The 26,611-nt window shown below is 40.6% G+C and overlaps 1 protein-coding gene across 3 annotated transcripts; it reads left to right on the plus strand.

The window, feature by feature from the left end:
• The first annotated feature begins 2,211 nt into the window (after positions 1 to 2,211).
• TBC1D7 (TBC1 domain family member 7) lies at positions 2,212 to 25,297 on the plus strand. Of its 3 annotated transcripts, none has more exons than XM_010357132.2 (8): positions 2,212 to 2,469; positions 3,866 to 3,985; positions 5,592 to 5,672; positions 9,254 to 9,441; positions 13,563 to 13,700; positions 22,536 to 22,681; positions 23,755 to 23,884; positions 25,060 to 25,297. In XM_010357132.2, the coding sequence occupies exons 2-8, from the start codon at positions 3,874 to 3,876 to the stop codon at positions 25,144 to 25,146; spliced, it is 882 nt and encodes a 293-aa protein (XP_010355434.1). In that variant the 5' UTR covers positions 2,212 to 2,469; positions 3,866 to 3,873; the 3' UTR covers positions 25,147 to 25,297. The 3 variants fall into 3 exon arrangements, with proteins under 3 accessions (XP_010355434.1, XP_010355436.1, XP_010355435.1); XM_010357134.2 differs by having other exon boundaries at positions 2,212 to 2,329; XM_010357133.2 differs by having other exon boundaries at positions 2,250 to 2,489.
• Positions 25,298 to 26,611: the final 1,314 nt, after the last annotated feature.

Genomic DNA, 26,611 nt, shown 5'->3' on the forward strand with positions numbered 1-26,611 from the left:
AAGAGAAAGCAGTTGGGGCACAAAGTGCCTGCCCAGGAATTATATTGAAAGCCAGCTGCCAAAGTGACCTGCTATATAACCTGAAGACCAGTTTTACCTAGTAGCTGCTGAAACTCTAAGACTGGTTTTACTTACCACCTTCTCTCACAAATTAGAGCTTGCCTGCTCCTAAAAACTTTGCTTAGGGTCAATGAGCTATCTTTCAAGGCAATACATAACATTTCTCTAATGAAACCTCCAACCATCTCTTTGTTCTTCTGAAGACCACCCCAGTCTGTGTGTATGCCCTGAACTGCAATTCTGTTTTCCCAAATAAAATGATTTAGAGACTCATCTTTGTGTTTTTAATTGATCTTGACACAGCCAATTCACATATATCCCTACTGTGCCACATGCCAGGCACCATGCCAAGTACATTACATACTTTCTCACTTAACCCTTCCCACCTTCTATATAATCACCACTATTGGTGATGATTTTATTCTATTATTATTTTTTGAGGCGGAATTTTGCTGTTGTTGCCCAGGCTGGAGTGCAGTGGTGCCATCTCGGCTCACTGCAACCTCCGCCTCCTGGGTTCAAGTGATCCTCCTGACTCAGCCTCCGGAGTAGCTGGGATTACAGGTGTGCGCCATCACGCCTGGCTAATTTTGTATTTTTAGTAGAGATGGGGTTTCACCATGTTGGCCAGGCTGGTCTCGAGCTCCTGACTTCAGGTGATCCGCCGGCCTCAGCCTCCCAAAGTGCTGGGATTACAGGCATGAGCCACCGTGCCCAGTCCTGGTGATGATTTTAAAGACAAGAAAAGGAAATTGTAAAAGTTAGTGACCGGCCCAAGGTTTAGATCAAGTAAATGGAACCTGTGTAAGGTAACTTGAAGAACTCTGCTTACTCCTGTGAACACTACCCAAGTAAGGTTTAGTACCCCAGTACTGAGGAACTAAAGATGGTGGTGGTAAGGGGGTGGGGAGGGGCGTCAGTGTTTGAGTTCAACCACCACACGTTTCTTCATTTTTAAGTTCTGTCTAGCCATTATACCACACATTTGTCTGCACTATAACTGGACTTCTGCATTGTGGATAGTCCTAAGTTTCCTCTAAAGATTGGCATCTGTGTGGTTTATTTGGTAGAGATTTGGACTTTCAAAGGGACGATACCCAACACTGGGAATTTCTCTCAAACCCTGGTGGTTTAAAAACCTACTTGGGCACTGCTGCTCAGCCGGTGGACCAGTGAGGCAAGCACAGAAACAGAAAGCAAGCATTTGTAAGCGTTAGTAGCTACTTTAAAGAGTAACTTTGTTCTGTTAGACCTACTAATAACAAATCGGAGCTTGTATTTAGCACATTTTTTTTTAACCTTCATTTTTCTCCCATTTTATAGTATTTTACCTGAGAGGCTGAATATACTAAGACAATGGCCAAACCTAATATAAAAACAGATCTCTAACCCACAACCTGCAGCAACCTGCCTAGAAAACCAGTCCGTTATCTACAATAAGCAACCCAGGGAGCCTTCCTGCTCTCAATCAGACTTGCAGGAAGCCCGATTGCCGTCTCTAGCAACAGTCTAGCAAGCTGAACAATAACTTCTGTAACAACTGGGCTCAAGTGGCCAGGACTTAATAACTGATAGCTTTCTTAATTTTTGTCCTTGCTTCCAAGTTAGGACCAACCAGAGAACGGCAACTATGCCCCCTAACCAATCCCTGGGATATTCCACTTCTAGGGAGCCGCCTCCAGACTCCGGTCTGCGCACACTTGAAGCCTTCCCTTTTGTCCACCAGAAAGCGTCCCCACTCCTCTCTCTGCCCTTGCGTCCCTCCCTAAAGGCAAGGGACAGTGGCTGACGCCTTTGCTCTTCTCGTTCAGATGGTCTTCATTTATTCCCACATACACGGGGTGGGGAGGAAATTAGCAAAAGCAAAACTCGGGTCCTGCACGCAGGCAGCTTAAGTACTGCCCTAGGGCTCGGGTCTCCCCTAGGCAGGAACCTCGAGGGCCGGAGACGGCAGTGCAACCCAGGCACGCGCCTTCGGACGGCGGGAGTAAATGGTCGAGAGATTTTGCGGGGTAGCAAGGGCCCGGGTGCCCAGGGTGGGAGAAACTACACAAGCCTGGAGGTGAGCCTAGCCCTTTATCCCGTCGGGTTTCACCAACTAAACCCGAGCTTCCCCGAGTGAGGGTGGAGCTTCCTGCGCGCGCCCTCTGCGCATGCGCCCGCCCAGTGCCCGCCGCTCGACCTGGAGTGATGTCACATCCGGCGGCGGCGGCGGCAGCGGTGCTGAGTTTTGTCTCTCGGGTCGTCGGGTCGCGCGCGGGTGTCCCAGGTGTCCCTCCGTCTCCCTCCTTCCCGCAGGACTCGCCCCTCTTGGCCCTGGGCCCCAACGGTGCCCGCCTGCCCGGCGGTCGGTCAGCGCAAAGGGCACGGCTTCCTCTGCTTCTCCCGGACCACTTAGTCTCAACCCGGGTGTGTTTCCACTTCTAGAGGTGAAGCATCCATCATAGAGAGAAGGGGACCTGGGGTCTTGGACCAAGGTGTTTTTACTTTTCCCATCAGGTGGACGCGCATGGGCAGGAGATTTTATTTGCAATGTTTCCTCCTAGAGGATGCCTTTGTCATTGTAGTGCAATCTAAGAATGGGTGTCCTTAGACAACAGGGACCGACCGAATCGTCATGCAACTGTTTGGATGCCTTAAAAAAAATAAATCCCCACACTCATTATGCGTCTTATGCTGCTGACTTTTTTATTTTTAAGACATCTGCTCCCGAAAGCTCAGAGCCCTTTAGCATTTCATTTACTAAACGAATCCTAATCTTTCCTGTGACTGGATCGGATCAGAGGATATCTTTTCAGTAAGGAAGGAAGCCCTCCCCTGCTCACTGGGGACGTCTCAGGATTTTTAAACCTAAAGATTTACCCTTGTGCACAGAGCCTGGAAGTATTTGCGTGAGGCAGTGCCGTGCTTTTTTGGGAAATGCATCACATCTTTTCTGTTCTTGAAACGCCAAATCTAACTTGGTCTTTTTTTGGTTGAGTTACCTCCAGTATTATGAAGGTTCCTGTGAAGGAACCTGAGACTACTGAGCTTTTTGAGTTCTTGCGATAGATTTTAAATTGTTTTTCTGTCTTCAACTCTGACTTTGGGATCACTGTGAATCGGTTACATTCTTTACCCTCTTCTCGTTATAATTTAATGCAATTTGTCTGTTGTAAGTTCTGAATTTTGATAGTTACACTTAATAGAATTGTGTTTAAAAGAAAAGTAAGGAACTCGTGGCTTTTTACTTTTATATAACAATTTTTCATTTTGCAAAATGCCCGTTAAAAAAAATATAACTAAGCTAAAGAAAGGAAATTAAAATCATCTGGAATCCTACTACCTAAAGATAACCATTGCTAACATTTTGGAATAGAGTGTTAATTTTTAAAATACATGAAATTTGTAAAAAACAAACAATGAAATCATAGTGTATACTGTTCGATTATAATTTTTTTTGACATATCTTGCCTGGCTTCCATTTCACTTATTTTTTTTTCTTTGCACATTTATAATAACTACAGAATGTTCTATTGTGCTAGGCACTCATAGGTATAGTGGGAAACCTAGTGCATAAACCTTGTGCCATCTATTTTAGCAGCTCAGAGAACTTTTAACTTATATCTTGGCTTTTGGCCAAGATGCATAGGTGGATGGTTGTAGAACTGAGTGAAAGGAAATCTTTAATATTGGGTCCTATGCAAGGGTACATCAGATTTATTGAAAAGGTGAAGAACATCATTGAAAATTATTCTAATTCTTGACTCACTGTTTCTACACTCACTTTTCCCCTTCGTCTCTATTTTTCTGTGTCTCCTCCAAGAATGAAATATGACTGACGACTCTCAGAGAAACTTTCGTTCAGTATATTATGAGAAAGTGGGGTTTCGTGGAGTTGAAGAAAAGAAATCATTAGAAATTCTCCTGAAAGATGACCGTCTGGGTGAGTACTTTTTAAAATTAATCACATTGGTTCTCAGTCATTCCACATGTTCTGAAGTAAGTATTTTCTTAAAAGATATCCAGAAGCATTGGTTGCTTGTTGTATTTTTTAGTGACATGTTGAAGCAGAATGGTGTATTTTGAGCAAAGTTATAGATTTTTCAAATTTGTATTTCACTGAGAGTCAGAAGTTTTTGAAAGGTTTCTTAAGAAAATCGTTAATATTTTTTCTTTTATTGAATCTATATGTTTTCATGTATTATCTAGGTAAATTTGCAATAACTCTGGTCATGATTTTTTTCTTCTTTTTTTTGAGACCGAGTCTGACTCTGTTGTCCAGGCTGTAGTGCAGTGGTGCGATCTGGGCTCACTGCAACCTACGCTTCCTGGGTTCAAGCGATTCTCCTGCCTCAGCCTCCTAAGTAGCTGGGATTACAGGCATGCACCACCATTCCTAGCTATTTTTTGTGTTTTTAGTAGAGACAGTCACCATGTTGGCCAGGCTGGTCTCAAACTCCTGACCTCAAGTGACCCACCCACTTTGACCTCCCAAAGTGCTGGGATTACAGGCATTAGTTACCGCGCTCAGCCCATGATTCTCTTCTATGGAAGTACTAAGTGCATTGTATATTGACATTTTAGTTTATTTTAAGCCAGTCTGAATAAGGTCTGTTGTTGACTAAAGTAAAATAAACTGAACCATATTTAAAGATAGTACTTTATTTGCATAGAGTACTTTTAAAGTTTCTGAAACATTTCTCACCTTATCTTTGATCTTCAACTGTACAGTCTTTGCTTCAGTATGTCTGGTATTCTCCTTTGATAAGTAGAAGAATTGAGGGTCAGGGAACTAACTGTAATTTACTGGAAAATGTAGGGTTTTGAAGGTGGACTGCACCACTTACTAGCTGTGTTAGTTTGATCAAATCATTTAACTGCTTTGAACTTCAGTTTCTGCATTTTTAGAACAAGAACTACCTAACAGGCTTGCAATATGAATTAAATGAAATAACCCTGTAATTAGTAACTACCACTGTTATAGGGAATGTAGTAATATATGCAAAATGCATCTCCAATGCTGTAAAATGCAAATTATTTTTATTTTTATTATTATTTTTTAAGACAACGTCTCACTCTGTTGCCCAGGCTGGAGTGCAGTGGCATGATCTTGGCTTACTGCAACTTCTGCCTCCTGGGTTCAGGTGATTCTTCTGTCTCAGCCTCCTGACTAGCTGGGACTACAGGTGTGTGCCACCATACCTGGCCAATTTTCATATTTTTAGTAGAGATGGTGTTTTGCCATGTTGGCCAGGCTGGTCCCAAACTCCTGACCTCTCGTGATTTGCCCGCCTCAGCCTCCCAAAGTGCTGAGATGACAGGTGTGAGCCACTGCGCCTGGCCGCAAATTGTTTTTAAATAACTTAGTTGGCAGAAGTCTTGGGCTAGAAATCAGACTAGTATTACTTCTTCTAAACTTACTGACCATATGGTAGACATCCCCTGAAGAAATGTCTTAACTATTCTTTCAGTTTTAAAAAATGAAATGTGCTTTGACATACTGTGATCAGCATGAAAAGCTTCTAACACTTGTTTTCTTCTTCCTCTAGATACAGAGAAACTTTGTACTTTTAGTCAGCGGTTCCCTCTCCCGTCCATGTACCGTGCGTTGGTATGGAAGGTGCTTCTAGGTATGAGACCCAGGAGTTGGAAGATTTATCTTCAAAAATATTGAATAATGGGATCATTTGCTATCTTATCAGTCAGAACAAGGAAAATTTGTTTAGGCCTTTTATTGAATATTAGATCTTCCCCAGGAGGTTCAATTACCGCTCATTATTTTCTGTTCTATTAATGATACTATAGAAGAGAAAATAGTGTATGTTCCTGAGACAGGATCTGGGAAGAGCACTGGACTAGGAGGAATGAGACTTGGTTTAGGCTTTGCTGTCAGCTCGGTAACCTGGAGGAAGGCGACCCCTCTGGGACTCATTTTTTGCATCTATAAACTGAGGCTTTTGAGCTAAATTACTCCTAGTTTTTAGCTCTACATTTGTAATATTTTGTGATTCTCAGCTATAGAGGTATAACTTCCTGATGAGTCAAAGAGAAATTGGAGACTTAATACTCCCTAGAAGTGTGAATGACTAAATTCCAGCGGTGTGAGTGGCTGAATGAGAAGGAAAACTGATCTTACTTAGCTTCTATGGAGGAAAACATGAATTAAGTGCCATGAGTAACTGGCAGCATCCCTTCTGAGCCCAAGATTTTCTTTCCCCTACCATTGCTGAGCCTGCTGGAGCATATAATTCCTATCCATTACCATCCTCCTTTTCTTTCATAAAAAAAGTATTTTTGGCTGGGTGCGGTGGCTCACACCTGTAATCCCAGCACTCTGGGAGGCCAAGGAGGGCAGATCACGAGGTCGGGAGATTGAGACCATCCTGGCCAACATGGTGAAATCCCCTGTCTACTAAAAATACAAAAAATTAGCTGGGCGTGGTGGCATGCACCTGTAGTACCAGCTGCTCGGGAGGCTGAGGCAGGAGAATCTCTTGAAGCCAGGAAGTGGAGGTTGCAGTGAGACAAGATGGCACCGCTGCACTCCAGCCTGGGAACAGCGCGAGACTCTGTCTCCAAAAAAAAAAAACTTATAGTTTGTTGACTGTAAGATAGTGGTGAGGACTAAATTCCTTGAAGAATATAAACTACGTTTGCTCCTTATTGGGCATCCCTGTGTGCCTGTCAGTAGGCAGAGTCATTTACACAGATTGTACAGAGTAATTCTAGAATCCCCTGTGAGGCAGGTATCGGTATCCTAATTTTGCAGGTGGGGAAAAAGACTCTGAGGCTAAATAACTTGCCTAAGGCATTATAGCCTGTAAATGGCAGAGCTAGGATTTGAGCTTACGTTTGTGAAACTCATTTGAAGGTAAGATAGATCGTGATTCTCCTGCCTCAGCCTCCCGAGTAGCTGGGACTACAGGTGCGCACTACCACGCCCGGCTAATTTTTTGTATTTTGGTAGAGATGGGGTTTCACCATGTTGCCCAGGCTGGTCACGAACTCCTGAGCTCAGGCAGTCCACCCGCCTTGGCCTCCCAAAGTGCTGGGATTACAGGCGTCAGCCACCGCGCCCAGCCCACCTTCCTTTATCATGTCATAGTTATTTTTTGAGGAAAAGGCACTGGAAGTTTAGAGCCTGTCGTGCTGTGTAGGACACAGCCTGACTCTTCCTAGCCCAGAGTTTTGATTATTTAGGGATCTTTACTTCAAATGCCTACTTCCTGATACTATTTTAGTTAAATATCAGAAAGAGGCTTTTGAGGACCAGCCCTTAGAATACAGGTTTAAGGGTTAACGTGCTGCCTCTAGAAGTGTGATGAGGGTTCGGTCACAGCTGTTTAATCTGTATTAGCCGAGATGTAGGAGACTCTTAGCATATTCCCTTGGCTTTTCTGGAAGCCTGGCTCACAGTCTCATAGCAATGATGAGTTAAAGATTTATTTCAGGAAAAAGAACATTTAAGCAAGTTTTTTTTTCTAATATTGACATGGTATCATATTAGCTACTATTGTTTTTGTTTTCTGGGGTGTTCTTTAGAATACTAAACCTGTGGCATTTTATATACTAAACCTGCACCAAAGAGGGATTCACAGTCAAATGTACTAGCTAACACTTACACTAGCTTAGTGTTTGCCGAGTACTCTCCTGAATGCTTTGTGTATATTGATCTGTTTATTCATCTCAGCAACTGTATGATATTAGGTATTGTTATTCCCATTTCTCAGATGGGGAAGCTAAGACATAGGGAGATAAAGTGATTGCTAGAGGTCACCACCCAGCCAGTTAATTGTAGAGCTGGAATTTAAACCCAGCAACTTTGCTCCAGAGTCTGTGCTTCTGTGGAGCCTCATTAAGTTTAATGAGGCTTGAGTAAATAAAATGTTTTTTTGTTTTGTTTTGTTTTGTTTTCTTTGAGACAGGGTCTTACTCTGTTTCCCAGGCTGGAGTGCAGTGGTACGATCACAGCTTACTATGGCCTTGACTTCCCAGGCTCAGGTGATCCTCCCACGTCAGCCTCAGGGGTAGCTGGGACTGCAGGCATGTGCCACCGGACCTGGCTAATTTTTCTGTAGAGACAGGGTTTCTCAGATACCTTCACTCAGTTGCCCAGGCTGGTCTCAAACTCCTGGGCTCAAGTGATCTGCCTGCCTTGGCCTCTCAAAGTGCTGGGATTATAGGCATGAGCCACCATACCTGGCCTAAAATGTTTTTCTTTATGGCAAAACTTAGAGCCATGAAAATTCATTGTCACCATTTCCCAAATCTGTTTGACGATGGCATTTTGTTTTCTCTTGGGGTTAGCATTCTGTGGAGAAGCATTTGGTGAAATGCTTATCCCGTTTCCTGCCTCTGACAGATGGGGAAACAAATGCCCAGAAAGACAAACACATTTGAGAGTCCTAGTGTTTTCCAATCCGAGGCTGGAACCCGGATGGCTGGCCTGTCTAGTGGTCTTTCCACTGTGTTTTTTGAGAGTCCTAGCATTATCCAATCCGAGGCTGGAGCCCGGATGGCTGGCCTGTCTAGTGGTCTTTCCACTGTGTTTTTTGAGAGTCCTAGCATTATCCAATCCGAGGCTGGAGCCCGGATGGCTGGCCTGTCTAGTGGTCTTTCCACTATGTTTTCTCAGAGCCATTTGTTTGTAAAAAGGATATGACACCATGTTAAAATGGGTTAATGAGCTTAATGTATCATAGAAATGTCATGTAAGGTGACCTCACCAATGAAGATTAAGGTCTTTTGTGACCTGGAGGATAGGATATGTAGTGAGCAAGTTTTAACTGTTGGGGAAGAGAAGAATTCAGTGGGCTGTTGGTGGTTCTGAGATGTAGGGGTCAAGTACAAAGACTAGGGTGAGACCCTCTGGGAGCTAAAGGCAGCCTGAGGCTGCCATAAATTAAATTAAACCATTGTTATAATTGATGTGGTTGTTAATCTTGAATGTATGCGGTGCACTTATTCAAGGGCTTTGCCAGTGTTCTTATATCAATGATGCCTCAGCATTCAAACATTGATAATATTTCACATTTAAGATTGTTTTATAGTGAGAATTTCTAAAAGAGATTCTATATGGTACTTAAATATCTGTGTGAATTCTAGCCTAACTGTGTTGGGTCGCTTCTCACAGCATCCTCTTTCATGGATGAGGGATTTGGAGTGATGGCTCAGTATTTTGTCCTTTTTTCGTTTTTCCTATTCTCTCTAGGAATCCTGCCTCCACACCATGAGTCCCATGCCAAGGTGATGATGTATCGTAAGGAGCAGTACTCGGATGTCCTTCATGCCCTGAAAGTCGTTCGCTTTGTTAGTGATGCCACACCTCAGGCTGAAGTCTATCTCCGCATGTATCAGCTGGAGTCTGGGAAGTTACCTCGAAGTCCCTCTTTTCCACTGGTTAGTGGTCGCTTTTGTCTGGCACTAAACTCAACTCTAGACTGTTCCGTCTCGCCAGCCTTTGATTACATCATGTTTGCCTTAGAAACTTTTGGTGGCTCCCTATTGTTATTAGTGTAAAAGTGACACATCTTTACTTGGCATTCATGGCCATGCACGTTCTGACCCAACCTTCTTATTTTTTGTTTTTTTAAAATACGTTTTATTTTGAAGTAATTTCAAACTTCTAGAAAAGTTGCAAGAATATTTCCAAGAATTTGCATATACCCTTTACTCAGATTCTCCAGTTGTTAACATTATGTGCATCTGTTTTGCTTCGTCATTTTAAAATGTATTTTTTAAACACATTTTTTTTTTCCTAAATCATTTGAGAATAAGATGCAGACAGGGTTCCCTGCTACCTCAGATTCCTTCAGTGTACACTTCCTAAAGACAGGACACCCCTGTAGATAGCCATAGTACAGTCCTGAAAACTAAGATGTTGACATTGATACAATATTAATATCTCATCTACCAACTCCATTTGAATTTGACCAATAATGCCTTCACAAATAAGCAAACAGTCAAAGTTATGGGTGAGGATTGGATCCTGGTTTAGGCTTTGCACTGGCTGATCATGTTGCTTTTGTCTCCTTTGACTTGGGACAGTTCTGTCTTTTTTTAATCTTTCATGGCTTGGACATTTTTGAAGGGCATAATCAGATGCTTTGAAGAAAGCCCCTCAATTTAGGTTTGTCTGGTGCTCCCTCCTGATTAGATTCAGGCTATTCATTTTTGGCGGGGATACCAGGTGGGTGATGCTGTCTCCTTTTCTGTGACTCTTATCAGGAGGCACATAGTGTGGATTTGCCCCATAAGAGATAGTGTTAGCTTGGATCATTTGGCGAGGGTGGTGCCTGCTGGAGTTTTCCACTGGAAATTGTTTATTTTTTCCTTTTTAATTGCTGTTTCTCTTTGTGGGGAGACACTTGAAAACCGCTATGTAAATATCCTATTCCTTATTGAACTTTCGCTCATGAGTATTCTCATTTGACGATTTCTAAAAAAATTTTATTTTTTAACTTTTTAAATAATGTGGGATGTAGAAAAAAGTTGCAAAAATAGTAAAGTGTTCTCAAATACCTTCTCCCAGTGTCCTCAAATGTTACATCTCATACAACCATAATGTAATGATCAAAACCAGAGAGTCACAATACGGGGAGCTACTCTGTAGGCCTCATTGGGATTTTGCTGATGTCCCACTGATGCTCTTCTTCTGATCCAAGATCCAGTTCCAGATCACACATTACATTTAGCTGCCATGTCTTAGTCTGTAATCTGGAACAGTTTTTTTTTTTTTTTTTTTTTTGAGATGGAGTTTTGCTCTTTTTGTCAGGCTGGAGTTCAATGGTGCGATCTCGGCTCATCACAACCTCTGCCTCCCGGTTTCAAGTGATTCTTGTGCCTCAGCCTCTGGAGTAGCTGGGATTTCAGGCGCACACCACCACACCCGGTTAATTTTTGTATTTTTAGTAGAGACGGGATTTCTCCATGTTGGTCAGGCTGGTTTTGAACTCCTGACCTCAGGTGATTCACCCGCCTTGGCCTCCCAAAGTACTGGGATTACAGGCGTGAGCCACTGTGCCCGGCCTGGAACAGAACAGTTCTTCAGTCTTTGTCTTTCATGACCTTGACACTTTTGAAGAGCCCTGGACAATAGAGCATTTCTCAATTTGGGTTTGTCACATGTTTCTCCATGGTTAAACTCTGGTCACGCATTATTGGCAGGAATACTACAGAAGTGTGAGACTCATTACTGTTGCTGCTAACTGTGATCACTTGGGTAAGATGGTGTCTGTGGAGTTTCTCCACTATAAGGTTACTATTTTCCTCTTTGTAATTAATAAGTAACTGTGGGGAAGTACTTTGAGACTTGTAAATAGCCATCCACTAACGGTTCTTCTTCTTGCCTGAACCAATTTTTACCATGCTGGTTGCCAGATGGTGATCTAACTCCCTCATTCTTTTTGCATGTATTAGTTGGCATTCTTCTCTAAGAAAAAGTTTTCCCTTTTCCTTCTTTATTTCTATCAGTATGAAATTAAAGTGTTATTTGTTTGGCTTAAACAGTGAATTGTTCAAATGGATTTTCTGGAACACTCCTATTTTACAAAATTTATTTTTATTGCATATCTTATATTTTTTGAAGTTAATGATGGGGTATCCATGGACAAACCTTAGAGCTAATAAAGATCATTTGTATTTATTATGTTTATCAAGAGAGAGAAGGTCCCTAAAAAATAATTGGAATAATTTAAGCAATCATCTTTAAATTTCACTTATTGGCAAAGGGAAGTTGATAGTACTACACAAGTTCTTAAATTACATATCAAATTAAATTAGATAATCTGTTAGTTCAAGGAATTGAGATGACAGGGTATAGGTTCCCCCTCACCGCTACTCAGCTTGTCTGTGTTCCAAGCTGAGACACCTTTACTGCAGCCTCAGGCAGATATGCTTGTGATTGAGTGTTTTGGACTCTGCCACCCCACGTCTCCCCAGTCATGGTCCTCATTGTGTTAGTCTGTTTTTGGTTGCTTATAACAGAATACCTGAAATTGGATAATTCATTTAAAAAAGGAATTTATTTCTTACAATTCTAGAAGCTGGGAAGTCCAGGATTCAGGGGCTGCATCTGGTGAGGGCCTTCTTGCTGATAAGGACTCTCTGCAGGGTCCTGAGTTGGCACAGGCTATCGCATGGCGAGGGGGCTGAACGTGCCAACATGCTCACCCAGGACTCTCTTCTTCTTAGGAAGCCACCAGTCCCATTCCTGTGATAACTGTTAATCTATGAATTGACCCACTGATGAGGGCAGAGCCCTCGCGATCCAGTCACCTCTTAAAGGCCCCACTTCTCAATACTGCCACATTGGGGATTAAATTTCAACATAAATTTTGGAGGGGACAGATGTTTGAACCATAGCACATACTTAGCCCCCACTCTGCCTCATTTTTTAATTCATTAATAAGAGGGTGCAGCAGCGCTTGGCACAGGGCCAGGAAGGATGACCTGAGTCCTCTTCCCTTGACCTGTCAGTGGTCTGGAGCAGTCAGTGATATGCCACCTTTGTGGGTGCCAAGCACAGTGCACAGAACTGCACGGGAGTCCAGGAAAGGAGATTTTTCCTTTCCCTTTTCTTCCTACTTATTTTCCATTCTCCTCTGACACATTAATAAAATGCTTAGAGAAAATTTATTCCCTATGATTTAAATTCTGTTTTTCTTGACATTTTATAGAATATTAACAAGTTGAAAGAAGGGCTTAGAATGAAATAATACATTAAAGTGACAATTTTAAGTTGGTACTTTTTAGGGGAAACTGATACTTCTTAGTTTCTTTTTAACATTAAAATCCTTCAGCTATTAAATCCTAGATGAAAATGTAAAGCTTTTTGTATACGATATGGTGTTTGAAACCAGAAGAGGTTTTCAAATAAGGTCCCAGTTTTTCTAAGATCTCTCTGTTGAAATTTCCCTGAGAGTTTACTTTCGCATTCTGAGTATTGACACAAGGTTTGAGAAATGCTATTCTTTTGATTCCCAAAATTCTGATTCTCGAAACATTTTAACTTTTTTACTGCTTAAGATGGAACAAAATTCTGAAGCTATGCATGAATGCTTTGAAATAAAGCAAATGCTCTATTAGTCTTTTTTGGAGCTCTTCAATATTTGCAAATTACTGTGCTGAAAAATGTCTCCGGTTACTGATGGGGCCGTTTGTTACACCCTTTTCAAAGACATTCTCACCTAGTACTAAGGATATTTTTGAGTGGAGAGAGTCAGTGACTTGCTGATCATTTGTGTTGACTCTGTGAGGGGCTTAATGTTAGAAGCTGGAGCATCTCCGTACACTCAGCCTGAAACCCGGTCATTCAGAAGCAGCACTGACCCTGTAGTTACTCATCCTTTTCTCCCCCTTGCTCCCCTCTTCAGGGATGGACTCTGTGCTTTTTGATCCCGCTTTGATTTATTAATGTAGCCTTTTCAAAATTTAGGGAGCAAGGTTTCATTTTTTATTAAAGAAATATGTATTCCTCTCTTTCGCCGCCTTCCTCTTGAGATTTATTATTAATCTTTCAGGAGCCAGAAGATGAAGTATTTCTTGCTATAGCTAAAGCCATGGAGGAAATGGTGGAAGACAGCGTCGACTGTTACTGGATCACCCGACGCTTTGTGAACCAATTAAATACCAAGTACCGGGATTCTTTACCCCAGTTGGTGAGGACTTTTTTTTTTTTAGGCTATTGGAGAGTGAACAATGGTATTGGGGGTCTTCAGGGAGTGCTCTTACCTCCTGCGGCTGCTACAATTATGAATAATCCTTTACAGTAGGACTCAGCAAGTGTTTTCTGTAAAAGGCCGTATAATCTAAATATTTCCAGCTTGGTGGGCCAGATGGTCTCTATTGTAACCACTCAACTCTGCTGTTGTTGCACAAAAGCAACCTTAGACAATGCATAAAATAATGTTCCTGGCTGGATTTGCCCTGCTGCAGGCCATAGGTGGCCAATCCTGCTCTATAGTATTCCTTATTCTGGTCTAGAATCCGCCAGTCTAGAGTAATCCGTCTGTATAAGTTAAGGTTTTCATTTGGCTGCATATAATGGGAAGCCCAAATACCAGAAGCTAAGAATCCAGGCAGTGCAGAGCTGGTGCTGCAGAACCTCAGTATGGAGAGGGTTGCAGACAGTATTCGTAGGCATCATCCTTCCCCTCATGCTCACAAGGTGGCTCTTGGAGCAGTGGCCATGCCTTCTGTGTTCTGGGCAGAAGGAAAGGGAAGGCAAAGGTAAACACAAAGGACTAAGAGGGACAGGCCAGCCAAGTCTGTGGCCCATTAGGCTTTCTCTCTGCATGTACAGCTGACCTTTGAGTAGTGTAGGGTTAAGAGAACTGACCCAACCCTAGCATAGTTGATACCCTGCATATAACTTTTGACTCCCGCAAAACCTAACTACTAATAACTTACAGTTGACTGGAAGCCTTACTGATAACATAGACGGTCATTTAACACATATTTTGTACACATATTTTGTTTCCGTTTGTGTTTTTTTAAGATGGAGTCTCATGCTGTCGCCCAGGCTGGAGTGCAATGGCATGATCTCGGCTCACTGCAACCTCTGCCTCCTGGGTTCAAATGATTCTTCTGCCTTAGCCTGCCAAGTAACTGGGATTACAGGTGCCTGCCACCATGCCTGGCTAATTTTTGTATCTTTTTTAGTAGAGACAGGGTTTCATCATGTTGGTCAGGCTGGTCTCGAACTCCTGACCTCAAGTGATCCGCCCACCTTGGCCTCCCAAAGTGCTGGGATTTACAGGCATGAGCCACCACACCCAGCCACATATTTTGTTATATGTGTATTCACTATATTCCTGTAATGAAGTAAGCTAGAGAAAAGAAAATGTTAAGAAAAGCATAAGGAAAATGAAATATATTTTCTATTTATGAAGTGGAAGTGGTTCATCACAAAGTCTTCATTCTCTTTGTCTTCGCGTAGAGTAGGCTGAGTGGAAGGAGGGAGGGAAGGATGGTCTTGCTGTCTCAGGGGTTGGCAAAAGTGGAAAAAAATCCATGTTTAAGGGGACCTTTGCAATTCAAACCCGTGTTGCTCAAGGGTCAACTATATGTTAGTGACCAGGACTGTATCACTTGGCTGCCCTGTCTATAGTAGAGGCAGGGAAAGGTGTTCTTTTTTAAAAAAAGCCTTGTGATCTCCCACTAAAACAGGGGCTCTGTGAGTGACATAGGAGGAGCACATGGGAGTGTGGCAGGCAGCGAGCTGTTTCTATCATAGCCTTGCTTGGGAAAGCAGAGAACTAAATGGTGCTTGCTGCATCGCACAAGCTAGTCTTCCTTTGCCATTTTCTTTTTTTTGTCTAGTTTTTTTTCTCTTATTTATCTCATTTATAAAAATAAATCTGTTTGTCTTAAATCATTGGGTTATTTCTTTTTAAAATTCTACTGAAAGTGGTAACTGTGGTATAGGGTGCAAGATCAGATGCGGGGCAGTGATGATGGTTGAATGGGCATTGAGGATCACTGCAGTTAATTATTAATAAGGCAATGTGCAAGACCCTTCAGCTTCTGAGAACACTTACAAGAGCAGTTTTTATATATTTCAACTAAGCAAAATTTGACTTTTAAGATTTTGAAATTTGATCCACTTTGTTGATTTCAGTAAAAATAATTTAAGCATGGAAATGGAGCTTACATAACTATGTCAGTTGCCTAATTAAGTGAGGAGGTCTCAGTTTTATCATACCATGATCTAATTAGCTTTTCTTATTTAATATTTGAATAAGTCAGTAGCATTTTGATAGTTTATACTATTTTTAAAAAATTCACCCTTTATTTTTCGTAAAATAAGCAGCGAATGCATTCTCAAAAGAAATTAAGCAATTCAGATGAATCCATATTTCCCTAGACCTGGACTAACCACCCCATCCCTGCAATTGCCCACTTCCCCTTCTAAGAAGTAAACATTTGTCATTAGCTTGGTGTGCATTATTCAAGATTCTCTTATGTGCGTGTATATATGATTTTTCTTTTTCTTTTTTTTTTTTTTTTGAGATGGAGTCTAGCTCTGTCACCAAGGCGGGAGTGCAGTGGTGTGATCTTGGCTCACGGGTTCACGCCATTCTCTTGCCTCAGCCTCCCAAGTAGCTGGGACTACAGGCTCCCACCACCACGCCTGGCTAATTTTTTGTATTTTTAATAGAGACGGGGTTTCACCATGTTAGCCAGGATGGTCTCGATCTCCTGACCTCGTGATCCGCCCGCCTCAGCCTCTCAAAGTGCTGGGATTATTCACATTAAGTAGTAGTATACTATACATATGGCCCTATAGTTCTATTTTTGTTTTTAACTTATTGCCTTGGAAAACTTTCCAAGGCAGTATAGACAAATCACTAGTTTTCAGCCCTGACTTCCTATTAGTACCACCTGAGAGCTCTTAAAAATTACCATCACCTTTCCTCCACCTAGACAAGTGAAATCTGAATCTCTGAAGGTGGGGCCCTGGAATTCTAAATTCTTAAAAGCTCCAGGCAATTCTGAAGTGTAGCTAAAGATTGAAAGGCACTCGTTTAGAACCACCTATTAAAAAATATTTACTCCTAGCATTTCCTGTTACGAATTTCCCCTATTTAAACATAAGAGATCCATGCTGAGAGTAAGTATGCCCTTGTACAGGCTCCCTGTGTGTATGCGTTATCTCTTTAGGCTTCGTACCTATGAGCAGAAGCAGATGCTCAAGCGGAGGGGAGACATATGTAAAATCTATTCATTTATTTTTGTCATATTTAAAATTTAAACTGCCTGACTGCTCATCCAAAGGCCATATCAATTTATGCTCCCACCAAACAGATGATGAGATTTCCCATTTTCCACCCCATTGCCAATACGTGATAGTATCAATGTCTTACATTTTTCTCTATCTGATGGTGAAATGGTATCTCATTTTAATTTACTTGTCCTCAGTTTCTAGTGAAGTTGAGTATGTTTGCATATTGCTATTGTTTTGTTGACTTTTTTTCTTTGTAAGAGTTATTGGTATATAGTCACTCTTCGATCTGTAGGGGATTAGTTCTAGGACTCCTTGAGATAGTAAAATTCATGGGTGTTCAAGTCCCTTACATAAAATGGCATAGTATTTGCATATAACCTACATATCTCTTCTTGTATACTTTAAATCTAGATTACTTATAATACGTAATGCAATGTAAATGCTATGTAAATTGTTATACTGTATTATTTAGGGAATAATGACAAAAAAACTTTGTTCGGTACAGACACGACTATCCATTTTTTATTTCCCAAATATTTTTCGCCCATGGTTGGTTGAGTCCATGGAAACGAGGGTCAACTGTACCCTGGATATTTATCCTTATCCCTTATGTTTGTTGAAAATACTTTCTGTTTGTTGTACAGAATTTTAGGTTTTGATACAATGAGATTGGTCAGCATATTTTTTTTTATTTTTTGCTTTTTTGTGTCTTACTGGTTAATTAACCCTTTCCAACCCCAAGATTAAAATATATATATATATATTTATATATATATATATTTTTTTCTCCTTTTTTTTTTTTTTTTTTTTTTTTTCTGAGATGGAGTCTTGCTCTGTCACCCAGGCTGGAGTGCAGTGGTGTGATCTTGGCTCACTGCATCCTCCGCCTCTTGGGTTCAAGGGATTCTCCTGCCTCAGCCTCCTGAGTAGCTGGGACTATAGGCATGTGTGTGGCACCATGCCTGGCTAATTTTTGTATTTTTAGTAGAGACAGGATTTCCCTATCTTGGCCAGGCTGGTCTCAAACTCCTGACCTCAGGTGATCCACCGCCCTCGGCCTCCCAAAGTGCTGAGATTACAGGCGTGAGCCACTGCACCCGGCCTGTTTTTTCCTAACTTTTAAAAATGCTTAAACATTTTAAATTTAGCTCTTTGTCAGGGATTTATCTTTCTGATTGGCATCAGACACATACTGGATTTCATTCTTACACTCACTTGCAACACCACTACTTCTACCAACACGTCACTCCTCCTCCTCTTCTTCTTCCCCCTCTCTGGTTTGTGTGTTACTGAGAATGTACTTCATATCGGGCAGTGCTAAATTTATATTGTTAGTGAGCTACTTCATTCAAGCATATTATCTTTGTTTTTACAGATGAGGAAACTGAAGCACAGAGAAGTTAAGTAAGACCAAGGTCTCAGTTAGTAAGCAGTAGAACAGCACTTACTCTGTGAATTTGTCAGTTCATCCTTTTTCCACAGATTTGAAATGCCACCTTTATATACTGGATTTCCATATATATGTGTGTATATATATGTGTGTGTTTGTATATATGTATGTACATATATATACACACATATATATATTTATATCTCTTTCTGGACTCCTTTTTATTCCATTGAGTTATTTGTCTATTCCTGGGCCAATATCATATGATTTATTTAGTACAACTTTCTAGCGTATTTTGATAACTGATAAGGAAAGTCTCTTATTGTTGCTCTTTTTAAAAAATGTCTTGGCTATTCTTGAACTTGCCTTTTTCTTTTCAGAAATGAATTTTAGAATCAGCAAGATACTTCATGTCCCTTAAACCTTAGTTTCCTCTTTAAAAATGGGGCTTCTTTTACTGTATGCATTACAGTGTCTAGCACATAGTTTTAAGTAGTTATGAAGTTTAAAAAAAGTCATCCAGAATGTATAAAAAACTTACATTTCCTTTGTGTCACTTTCTGTTTGATTTAGGCATCAAGTGATTTGCTTACACTTTTCTCTCTAGTGAAACCGTCTTTAGTCTATCTTATAACACACAGTTTAGGTTGCTGCTTAGTTCTGTGGAAATGTGTGTATGGTGGACAATGATAGGCTCAGAAGAAGATAAGGATACCCCTGAGTGATGATGTGTTTATTCTGCCATACTATTCTGATTCCGAGGATTGCATCATAGCCTCTCTCCTTACAAACTTTTCATATTGAATTCTGTTTTTTTGACAAGGTCTCTCTTTGTCAAGGAGAATAGAGGCCAACTTCAATCGTGTGGCATGGAAGGTTTCTATTAAACCATCTCAAACTTAATTGTGTTAATCATTAACATAAGTGATCTTTGTTTTATTGCTATAGACACAGTTTTTTAAAGCTCTGCTAAAGAGGTTTTTTCATATTTACTATTAGCAGCTTCTTCCTAAGTTTGATATAAATTCCTCTCAGAGTGATTAAGTACCTATTTTTGTCACGTTTTTCCTTCTGTTGATGATGTATAGTTTATTGTCTTCATAAAGTAAGAATATGGGGGTCATAGAAATATTGCAAATAACCTAAATGGGAGTAAGACATAATTATGGTTATAATAAATTACATCTATCAATAATAAATCACATCTATGGTGTCTATCGTTTGCTAAGTATGAAAAAGGTCAGGCAATATAAATATTAGCTCCTTCCATTAAAAAATATATATACACGTATGTATTTGAATTCACTTTCTTTCTTAGATGAAGCTGTAGCATACAGTACACATTCTTTCCATCTTGTTCTTTTTACCTGCTATATGCTGGAGATCATGCCATATTAGTATACAGAGATACTCCTTATTCCTGTCATGATTTCATACTACTGTCCTGTGTACATTCTTACACAATATTCTTTTTTTTTTTTTTGAGACGGAGTCTCACTCTGTCACCCAGGCTGAAGTGCATTGGTGCAATCTTGGCTCACAGCAACCTCTGCCTCCCAGGTTCAAGTGATTCTCCTGCCTCAGCCTCCCAAGTAGCTGGAATCACCGGCACATGCCACCACGGCCAGCTAGTTTTTGTATTTTTAGTAGAGACAGGGTTTCACCATGTTGGCCAGGCTGGTCTCGAACTCCTGACCTCAGGTGATCCACCCACCTCAGCCTCCCAAAGTGCTGGGATTACAGGCGTGAGCCACCAGGCCCAGCCTACACAATATTCTCAGGTTAGTATATTCATACTGTTCTATTGTGAATGTAGTTTATTCAACCTGTCTTTTATTGTTGGCTATTTGGGATGTTTTCAGTCTTTTGCTGTTATACACAGTGTTACTGGTAAATAGACTTGTGCATGCAGCTTCTCATGTGCTTGGTAGTATATTGAGTTGGATTGCCTAAAAATAGATTGGCTGGATCAAAGGGTAAGTGCATATATTACTTTGCTAAATATTGCCAAATTCCCCTTCATAGAGCTCATAGTCTTTTGCGTCCTCACAACCAGTAGATTGTTTCCCTACAGCCTTGCCAACATGGTATGTCATTAGTCTTGAATTTTTGCCATTCTGATAGGTAGGAAGTGATACTTCAGTGGAATTTTATATTGCATTTATATTGTTGTAAGTAGGTTGAGCATGTTTTTATATGGGTAAAGGCAGGTGCATTTTTTTTTCCCTATAGAGTTCTTGACTTTTTTCCTTCTCCACTTTAAAAAGCTCTCTTTTGGGAGGGATATTAACCCTTTAAGATTATTCATTAACCTGGGAAAATGTCCACAATTTGTTGAGTGCAAACGGAAAAATACTAAATCATATATTCAGTATGAGTTCAACTAATAAAAGAAAGAGAAGTGTGTCTGTATGTATGCAGGATAGATGCTCTATAACCTAAGTATTACCAGTAGTTATCATTGGGAGTGTGATTATACTTGATGTCTATATGCTCTTTATTCTTTCATATCATTTCAAGATTTCTTATAATAGGCTATAATAAACCAGGAAAAAGTTTAAAAAATTAATTAGATATTGGCAAAAAGATGTACATTGAGCAATTGTTAAGATGTCGATTGATGTATTCACAGCTTTATATTAATTCACAGTATTGATTTGCTCACTCAACAGTTATATATTGAGTGCTTACCATGCCAAGTGATGTGCTAGGTATTGAAGAACCAGCAGTGAACAAAATAGATACAGTACCTTCCCCCCGTGAGCTTATTGTCTGATAAAGGAAAAAGGCAATACATAGTTTTAAAATGTTCACACATCTCCATCTTGTCTATTATTTGTACTGACTTTTGGATGAAATTTTCTTTCCTATGAGACATAATATATAACTCAGTGTGTGTGTTTTCAACCAAGTCACTAGGAAAAAAGTACATATATCCCCTTTGCAAAACCAACCCCAATTCCTTGTTTGGGAAGTTGTCTGCAGTGTTAGTGAGAAACTCTAGGAACCTTTGAGTAGTATAGGGAGGTTGGATAAACAGGAAAAAGAGATATCCTGAAAAAGAAAGGGGAAAGCTGGACCAGATATTATGATATGGGCCTCTCTTTGCCTGGCTAACTCCTGTCCATTCTTCAGAGGTCAGCTCAAATGTCACCTCTCCTGAGAAGCTGCTTCTCCTTCCTACAGCCCAGGTTAGGATTTTCTCCTGGATGTACCCAACATCTTGTGCTTGTTCCCATCATAGCATCACAGTATTACAGTGTATTGTAGTTACCTCTTTACTTGTATGTCTCAAGCTGTAAGCTCCTTGAAGGCAGGGATTTTCTCTTACCTTTCACTTTATTCATTGTATGAAGTGCAGTCTCTGACTATAGTGGACCTTGTAAAGGTGATGAATTTCCTCTTTGACAGAAGCAGAGAGTTATAGATATTGAGTCAAATAAACATTTCCATTTGCTTAAGTGATGCGGGCTCTGGTTGTACTGCAGATATTGAGTATGGTCTTTAGGGTTTGACTCTTAGAGCCCATTCTCAGCCAGTGGACCCTAAATATAGCAGCCAACCTAAATACAGCAGCCAATGCAAGATGGATTTGGTCAGGTTTGGGGAGCTGGCTTTATTAGCTCTCCAGTCTTCTAGTGTTGGCTGCCACCTGACTTCATGAGACAGAGGCTACCAAGTGGAATCCAGGTGCTTTATTCCCTCTGAGTTATCCCTTGAATTCTAAGAAATTTTAGTGCACCTTTGTGTTGAATACAGAGTTCACCCTCTGGACATCCCTGTTGTGTGAGCCTGCTTGGCACTGGTGCACAGTGGTGCTCAGTCCAGGGCAGTGTATGTATAGTCGGTGACTGGTCAGCCCCTTCTCATCAGCATCACTTTTTGTCTTATTCTTCCTAATGCCCTCTCCCCACTCTAATCCCACTCTATTTCTTTGGTTTCACCTTTCCTCTTTCCCCCTTTTTTCCTTAGTATATAATCTACTGCTCGTTAGACCAGCCAGTAATATAATGGGCCTTCCTTAGCTCCTCAGAACAATTGAATTTTGCTTTGGACTTTTGCCTTAGGTTGTTGAATCTGGCTAGTGAAGTTAGTATTAGGGTGACCACCCATTCCATTTTGCCTGGGACCGCCCCCGTTTTAGCACTGAAAGAGCCCTGTGTCCTGGGAAACTCCTCAGTCTTGGATGGTTTGTTACTTTAGTTAGGGCTGACCTAGGAAACTGCTGTGTCACAAGTGACTTGGATAATTCTGAAGTTTTGTTTTCTAATACTTCCTTGAATTCAGCATGTAATTTTTTTTTCCATCAGAGACTATAATATCAGATGATGCTATGACACAGGAAATGAATCATCTCTGTTCTTGCTTAATCTGTAGCCAAAAGCGTTTGAACAATACTTGAATCTGGAAGATGGCAGACTGCTGACTCATCTGAAGATGTGTTCCGCGGCGCCCAAACTTCCTTATGATCTCTGGTTCAAGAGGTGCTTTGCGGGATGTTTGCCTGAATCCAGTTTACAGAGGCAAGTATGTCTTTTGAAGACATATTGAAGGCTTGGCATTAGAGCAGAGTTCTGGCCTTTCATGCGGTCATCCCTCAGAGTATAAATTTGCTTTAGAACAATACAGTAATTTGAAGCTCAGCCCTCCAGCAGCTACCATAACAGCACATGATTACGCTTATTCTTGAATTTATAGTTAGAAAAATTGAGGGCCCTCAGTGCATTAGATGCTGTGAAGTAGTCACACCTCACATGGTCTCCACGAGTTTATATAAGCGTCAGCTCCTCTTTTCCAGAAATGTGACAAATCCTCCTCTAGCAGAAATCTTAGTATTAGTTTCATCATGGTATCTTTAAAGAAGCTGAAGGCAGTCAAAGATTTGAGACTCAAACTAAGTTCTTCCAGTCAGTTTCAGACACGTCTGGGTATTTCGGAGTCCAGGTGCCACCCATTAAGACTTTGTGATGTAGTAGAACAGTAACTCTTAAAATAAGTTATGGCACTGAATAGTGCAGTACACAGAGAACATTATAAGATAATATGTAACTAAGTGTATCAAGTAGAATACCAACTTTTAGGAGTTATGGGAATGATCAGAATTATTATTTTAGAGTGTTTATAGATCAGTAACTGGCTCCTTAAGCCCTTAGAGAAGTTTAAGGAGTCTGTCCCCAGAATCACTGGCAATGAAACTGAATTTATCTCATTTCATGTACATCTTTTGTTGTCCCTTAGTAGGCTATAATTATAGCATTACGGAATATTAGCAGAATATATACCATTAGTTTAGGATTTTCTTTTTCTTCCTCAAAAATGTCAGGTTCACAACATGAGGGAATATGATTTTGGTAGATGCCTAGTGGAGCAGTAATTTTTAGTGAACTTTCCTTTTTCCTTCTAGTGCTGATTGTATCCAGAATAGATTTCAAATGGCTTCTGTATTTTGTTGTTGTTTTGATGATTATTTCATAAAAGTTGTTCTTTGAAACTTTTACATAAAATTGGAGCAAATTTTATTTTGTAGTTTGAGATGTCTAGGCTAAGCATAATGCTCAAACTCATGTAATTTGATTATATCTCCTTATTTTTGTAGGGTTTGGGATAAAGTTGTGAGTGGATCCTGTAAGATCCTAGTTTTTGTAGCTGTCGAAATTTTATTAACCTTTAAAATAAAAGTTATGGCACTGAACAGTGCAGAGAAGATAACAAAGTTTCTGGAAAATGTAAGTGTGCTTTGATTTGATTTTGAATCTGGAAATGAATTTACCTTAGCAGGTCAGATTTTCCTATTACATTAGATTATTTCAGAGAAATAATACCTTAGAATGTTTCAGAGAATAATTATAATAATGATTATTTTAGAGAAATAATAATTTGATTTGATTTTGAATCTGGAAATGAAGTTACCTTAGCAAGTCAGATTTTCCTGTTACATTAGATTATTCCAGAGAAATCATACAGTATATTTTTACATTATAAGAAACATTTTTCCCTGAAAAAGTTTGGCCTAAAGTTGGCCTGAGGATTAGTTTGCATCCTGTCTTTGGGAGATGATGGTCTGAGACCATCTTGTGAATGTGTCCACTTAGAACCAGAGTCTTATCCTCCATGTGACTATCAGCAGTCATGTCAGGAAAAGGAAAAGGTGAGATCTGTCATTTTACAATGAGTAATTTTTGTCAGTTCAAAAGGGATTCTGTATTTTGGAGGATTTTGTAAGCCATTTCATTTCTGTTACTGTCTCTGGTGTAATCCCAGTTGGGTTTATTAATATACAGTATTAACCTGGCATATTGCTGAAAAAGGCAATGGTAATGAAATTAACTTTTCCCTCCCTATGTATCTTGGAATACCCTTTACCAGGCAAGAAATAGGATTAAAGAGACTTATGCCTGAATGATTTTCACAGAATCCCAAATCTATTCATTTTTAAAAGAGTATTAGCATTTGAATAATGGCCTGGTAAATTATAATAAAGTACAGAGTCAATATGTGTTGAATAAACGAATAATCATCATTATAACCAGAAGTGGCTAACAGTGCCAGGCCTGTGCTAAGTATTTTCCATGGGTTATCTCATGTCATACTGTGAACAGCTCTGCGAAGTCGGGCTATCATATCCCCCATTTTAGAGATGGGGATTTGAAACCCAGGTAGCTTAGGTAACCCGCCCGGGGGGTGCACAGTTAGTGAGCAGTGCAGGATTTGAACCCAGGCAGGCTGACACTGGAGCCCTTTCATGTCCTCAGGTAGCATGTGATACAAGCCTTTTATCCTGTCACTTTCTGAAAAACAGTGAAAACTCCCATGGTAGTGAATTTTATGCCACAGCGAACGAGGGAAGACACCGAAGTTGTCAACACTAAAATTTCACAAAGACTGGTTTGCTTGTCCACAGATTCCCCAGGACAGCTCAGACGCGATCGTGAGCAAGGCCATTGACTTGTGGCACAAACACTGTGGGACCCCGGTCCATTCAAGCTGAACGCACCTGCTGGTTGTGGACCGTCTGCCAGGCCCACCCTGAGCGTTGTGTTCTTGGCATGTGATCTGGGAAACTGAATGAATAATACACTTTTCTTGCTCTGGTGCTCAAAGTGGTTTTTTCTCCCCCCAATAAAATTATTTAATTGAAATGCCTGGTGTTGCTGTGTTGGGGAGCAGCATCTTGCAGTTACATAGAAATGTAAAGTTCATCTCTGAATAGCATTTCAAAAGGGTTGTTAGAAAATAGCTCCCCGATTTTAAAGTGGTTTAGTCAGGGCGAGTGAGTGTGTTAACCAGCAGTGCATAAGTAAGCCTGCCCTGCCTCTAATTGGCACCAAGCTAGTTACTTTTAAGGTCTATTTCTAGCATAAGAGTGACTTCCTTTTGTTGACACCTCAGATATGGCTTTTGTTGATGCAGTACGTGTTTAAATGTAAGCCAACTGCCTTCGGAGGCTTCATCTTGCTAAGCAGGCTTTAAAAAATTCCTTAGTCTTTTTTCTCTTTGGGCCAGTTGGAATGAAACCATTATTGAACAAAACGTGTTTGAATTGCTTCTAGGAGCAAGTACTTGTTGGATATTTTGCTGCACTCCTGTTTTACTTGATGGGGCGTTAAATGTGGGATGTTAGGGAGCACTGTGCCACACACTAAAGAAGTGAGAGAAATGGCCAGTGAAGGTGAACAGCTTGTGCCGCGTAAATGGCATGGCCACTCTTCACCGGATAGTTCCCGGCTTTGGGAGTAGTGAGTGAAGGGGACCCTTTGTTTCACACCGCTTCAGCCTTCAGACCTGCAAGAGCCTGAGTGGTGAGCTGGATTTTCTACCCACCCCCTAAAAGAGGAGGGCAGCTATGAAGTTATAGAGGTACAATTCTGAGAATTCAGGCCCTCCCTAGTATGTGAAATATCTGTTGAAAAAAAGTTCAGAGAAAGTGTGAGTTGTTGAAATCTGCTGCTTCTGAATACTAACATATCCAAGAGTATTTAGTTTTTTAAAATAAAAATGCACTCCAAAGAAAAACCTTTTAAAGCAAAATTGCTGCCTACAGTTAAAACTTTAATAAAAAATGACTTATTGCCAACCATTTATGCTGGAGCCAGGCAGGAGCGCTGGTACTATTAGGGAGCAGGAAGGCTTAGGGGCTGAAGTTCCTCTTACTTTGCTGTTTTGGCTGGAGGCCAGCTGATCTGAAATGGAAGACTCTTGCTGTACTGCTAAGGGATCTTAAAATAAATATTCTGCAAGTATATTCTGTCAAACCCAGTTTGGTAAAACCTTTCTGGCTCTACGGTGTGGGGCGGCGATTTTTTCTGGAAGTTAGTCAATCTGAGAGTTTTTCCTTATAAAACACTGGTTGGTGGAATGATGTTTTTAAGACCCACCACGAGCAAGTGGTGGAGAGGATGAGCATCCAGTTTCGCTTTCATAGCAGAATTTCACTTCGCTGAGAGCTAAGTGTT

The sequence above is a fragment of the Rhinopithecus roxellana genome, chromosome 4, assembly GCF_007565055.1.
Source record: "Rhinopithecus roxellana isolate Shanxi Qingling chromosome 4, ASM756505v1, whole genome shotgun sequence".
In the NCBI taxonomy this organism is placed as follows: domain Eukaryota; kingdom Metazoa; phylum Chordata; class Mammalia; order Primates; family Cercopithecidae; genus Rhinopithecus; species Rhinopithecus roxellana.

Excerpts from the sequence above, each read along its gene's own strand:
- TBC1D7 (XM_010357132.2), top strand. The coding sequence starts at position 3,874 with ATGACTGACGACTCTCAGAGAAACTTTCGTTCAGTATATTATGAGAAA. Across the intron at positions 13,701-22,535 it reads GGGATTCTTTACCCCAGTTG|CCAAAAGCGTTTGAACAATA; the intron begins GTGAGGACTTTT and ends CTTAATCTGTAG. Across the intron at positions 23,885-25,059 it reads TAACAAAGTTTCTGGAAAAT|ATTCCCCAGGACAGCTCAGA; the intron begins GTAAGTGTGCTT and ends GCTTGTCCACAG.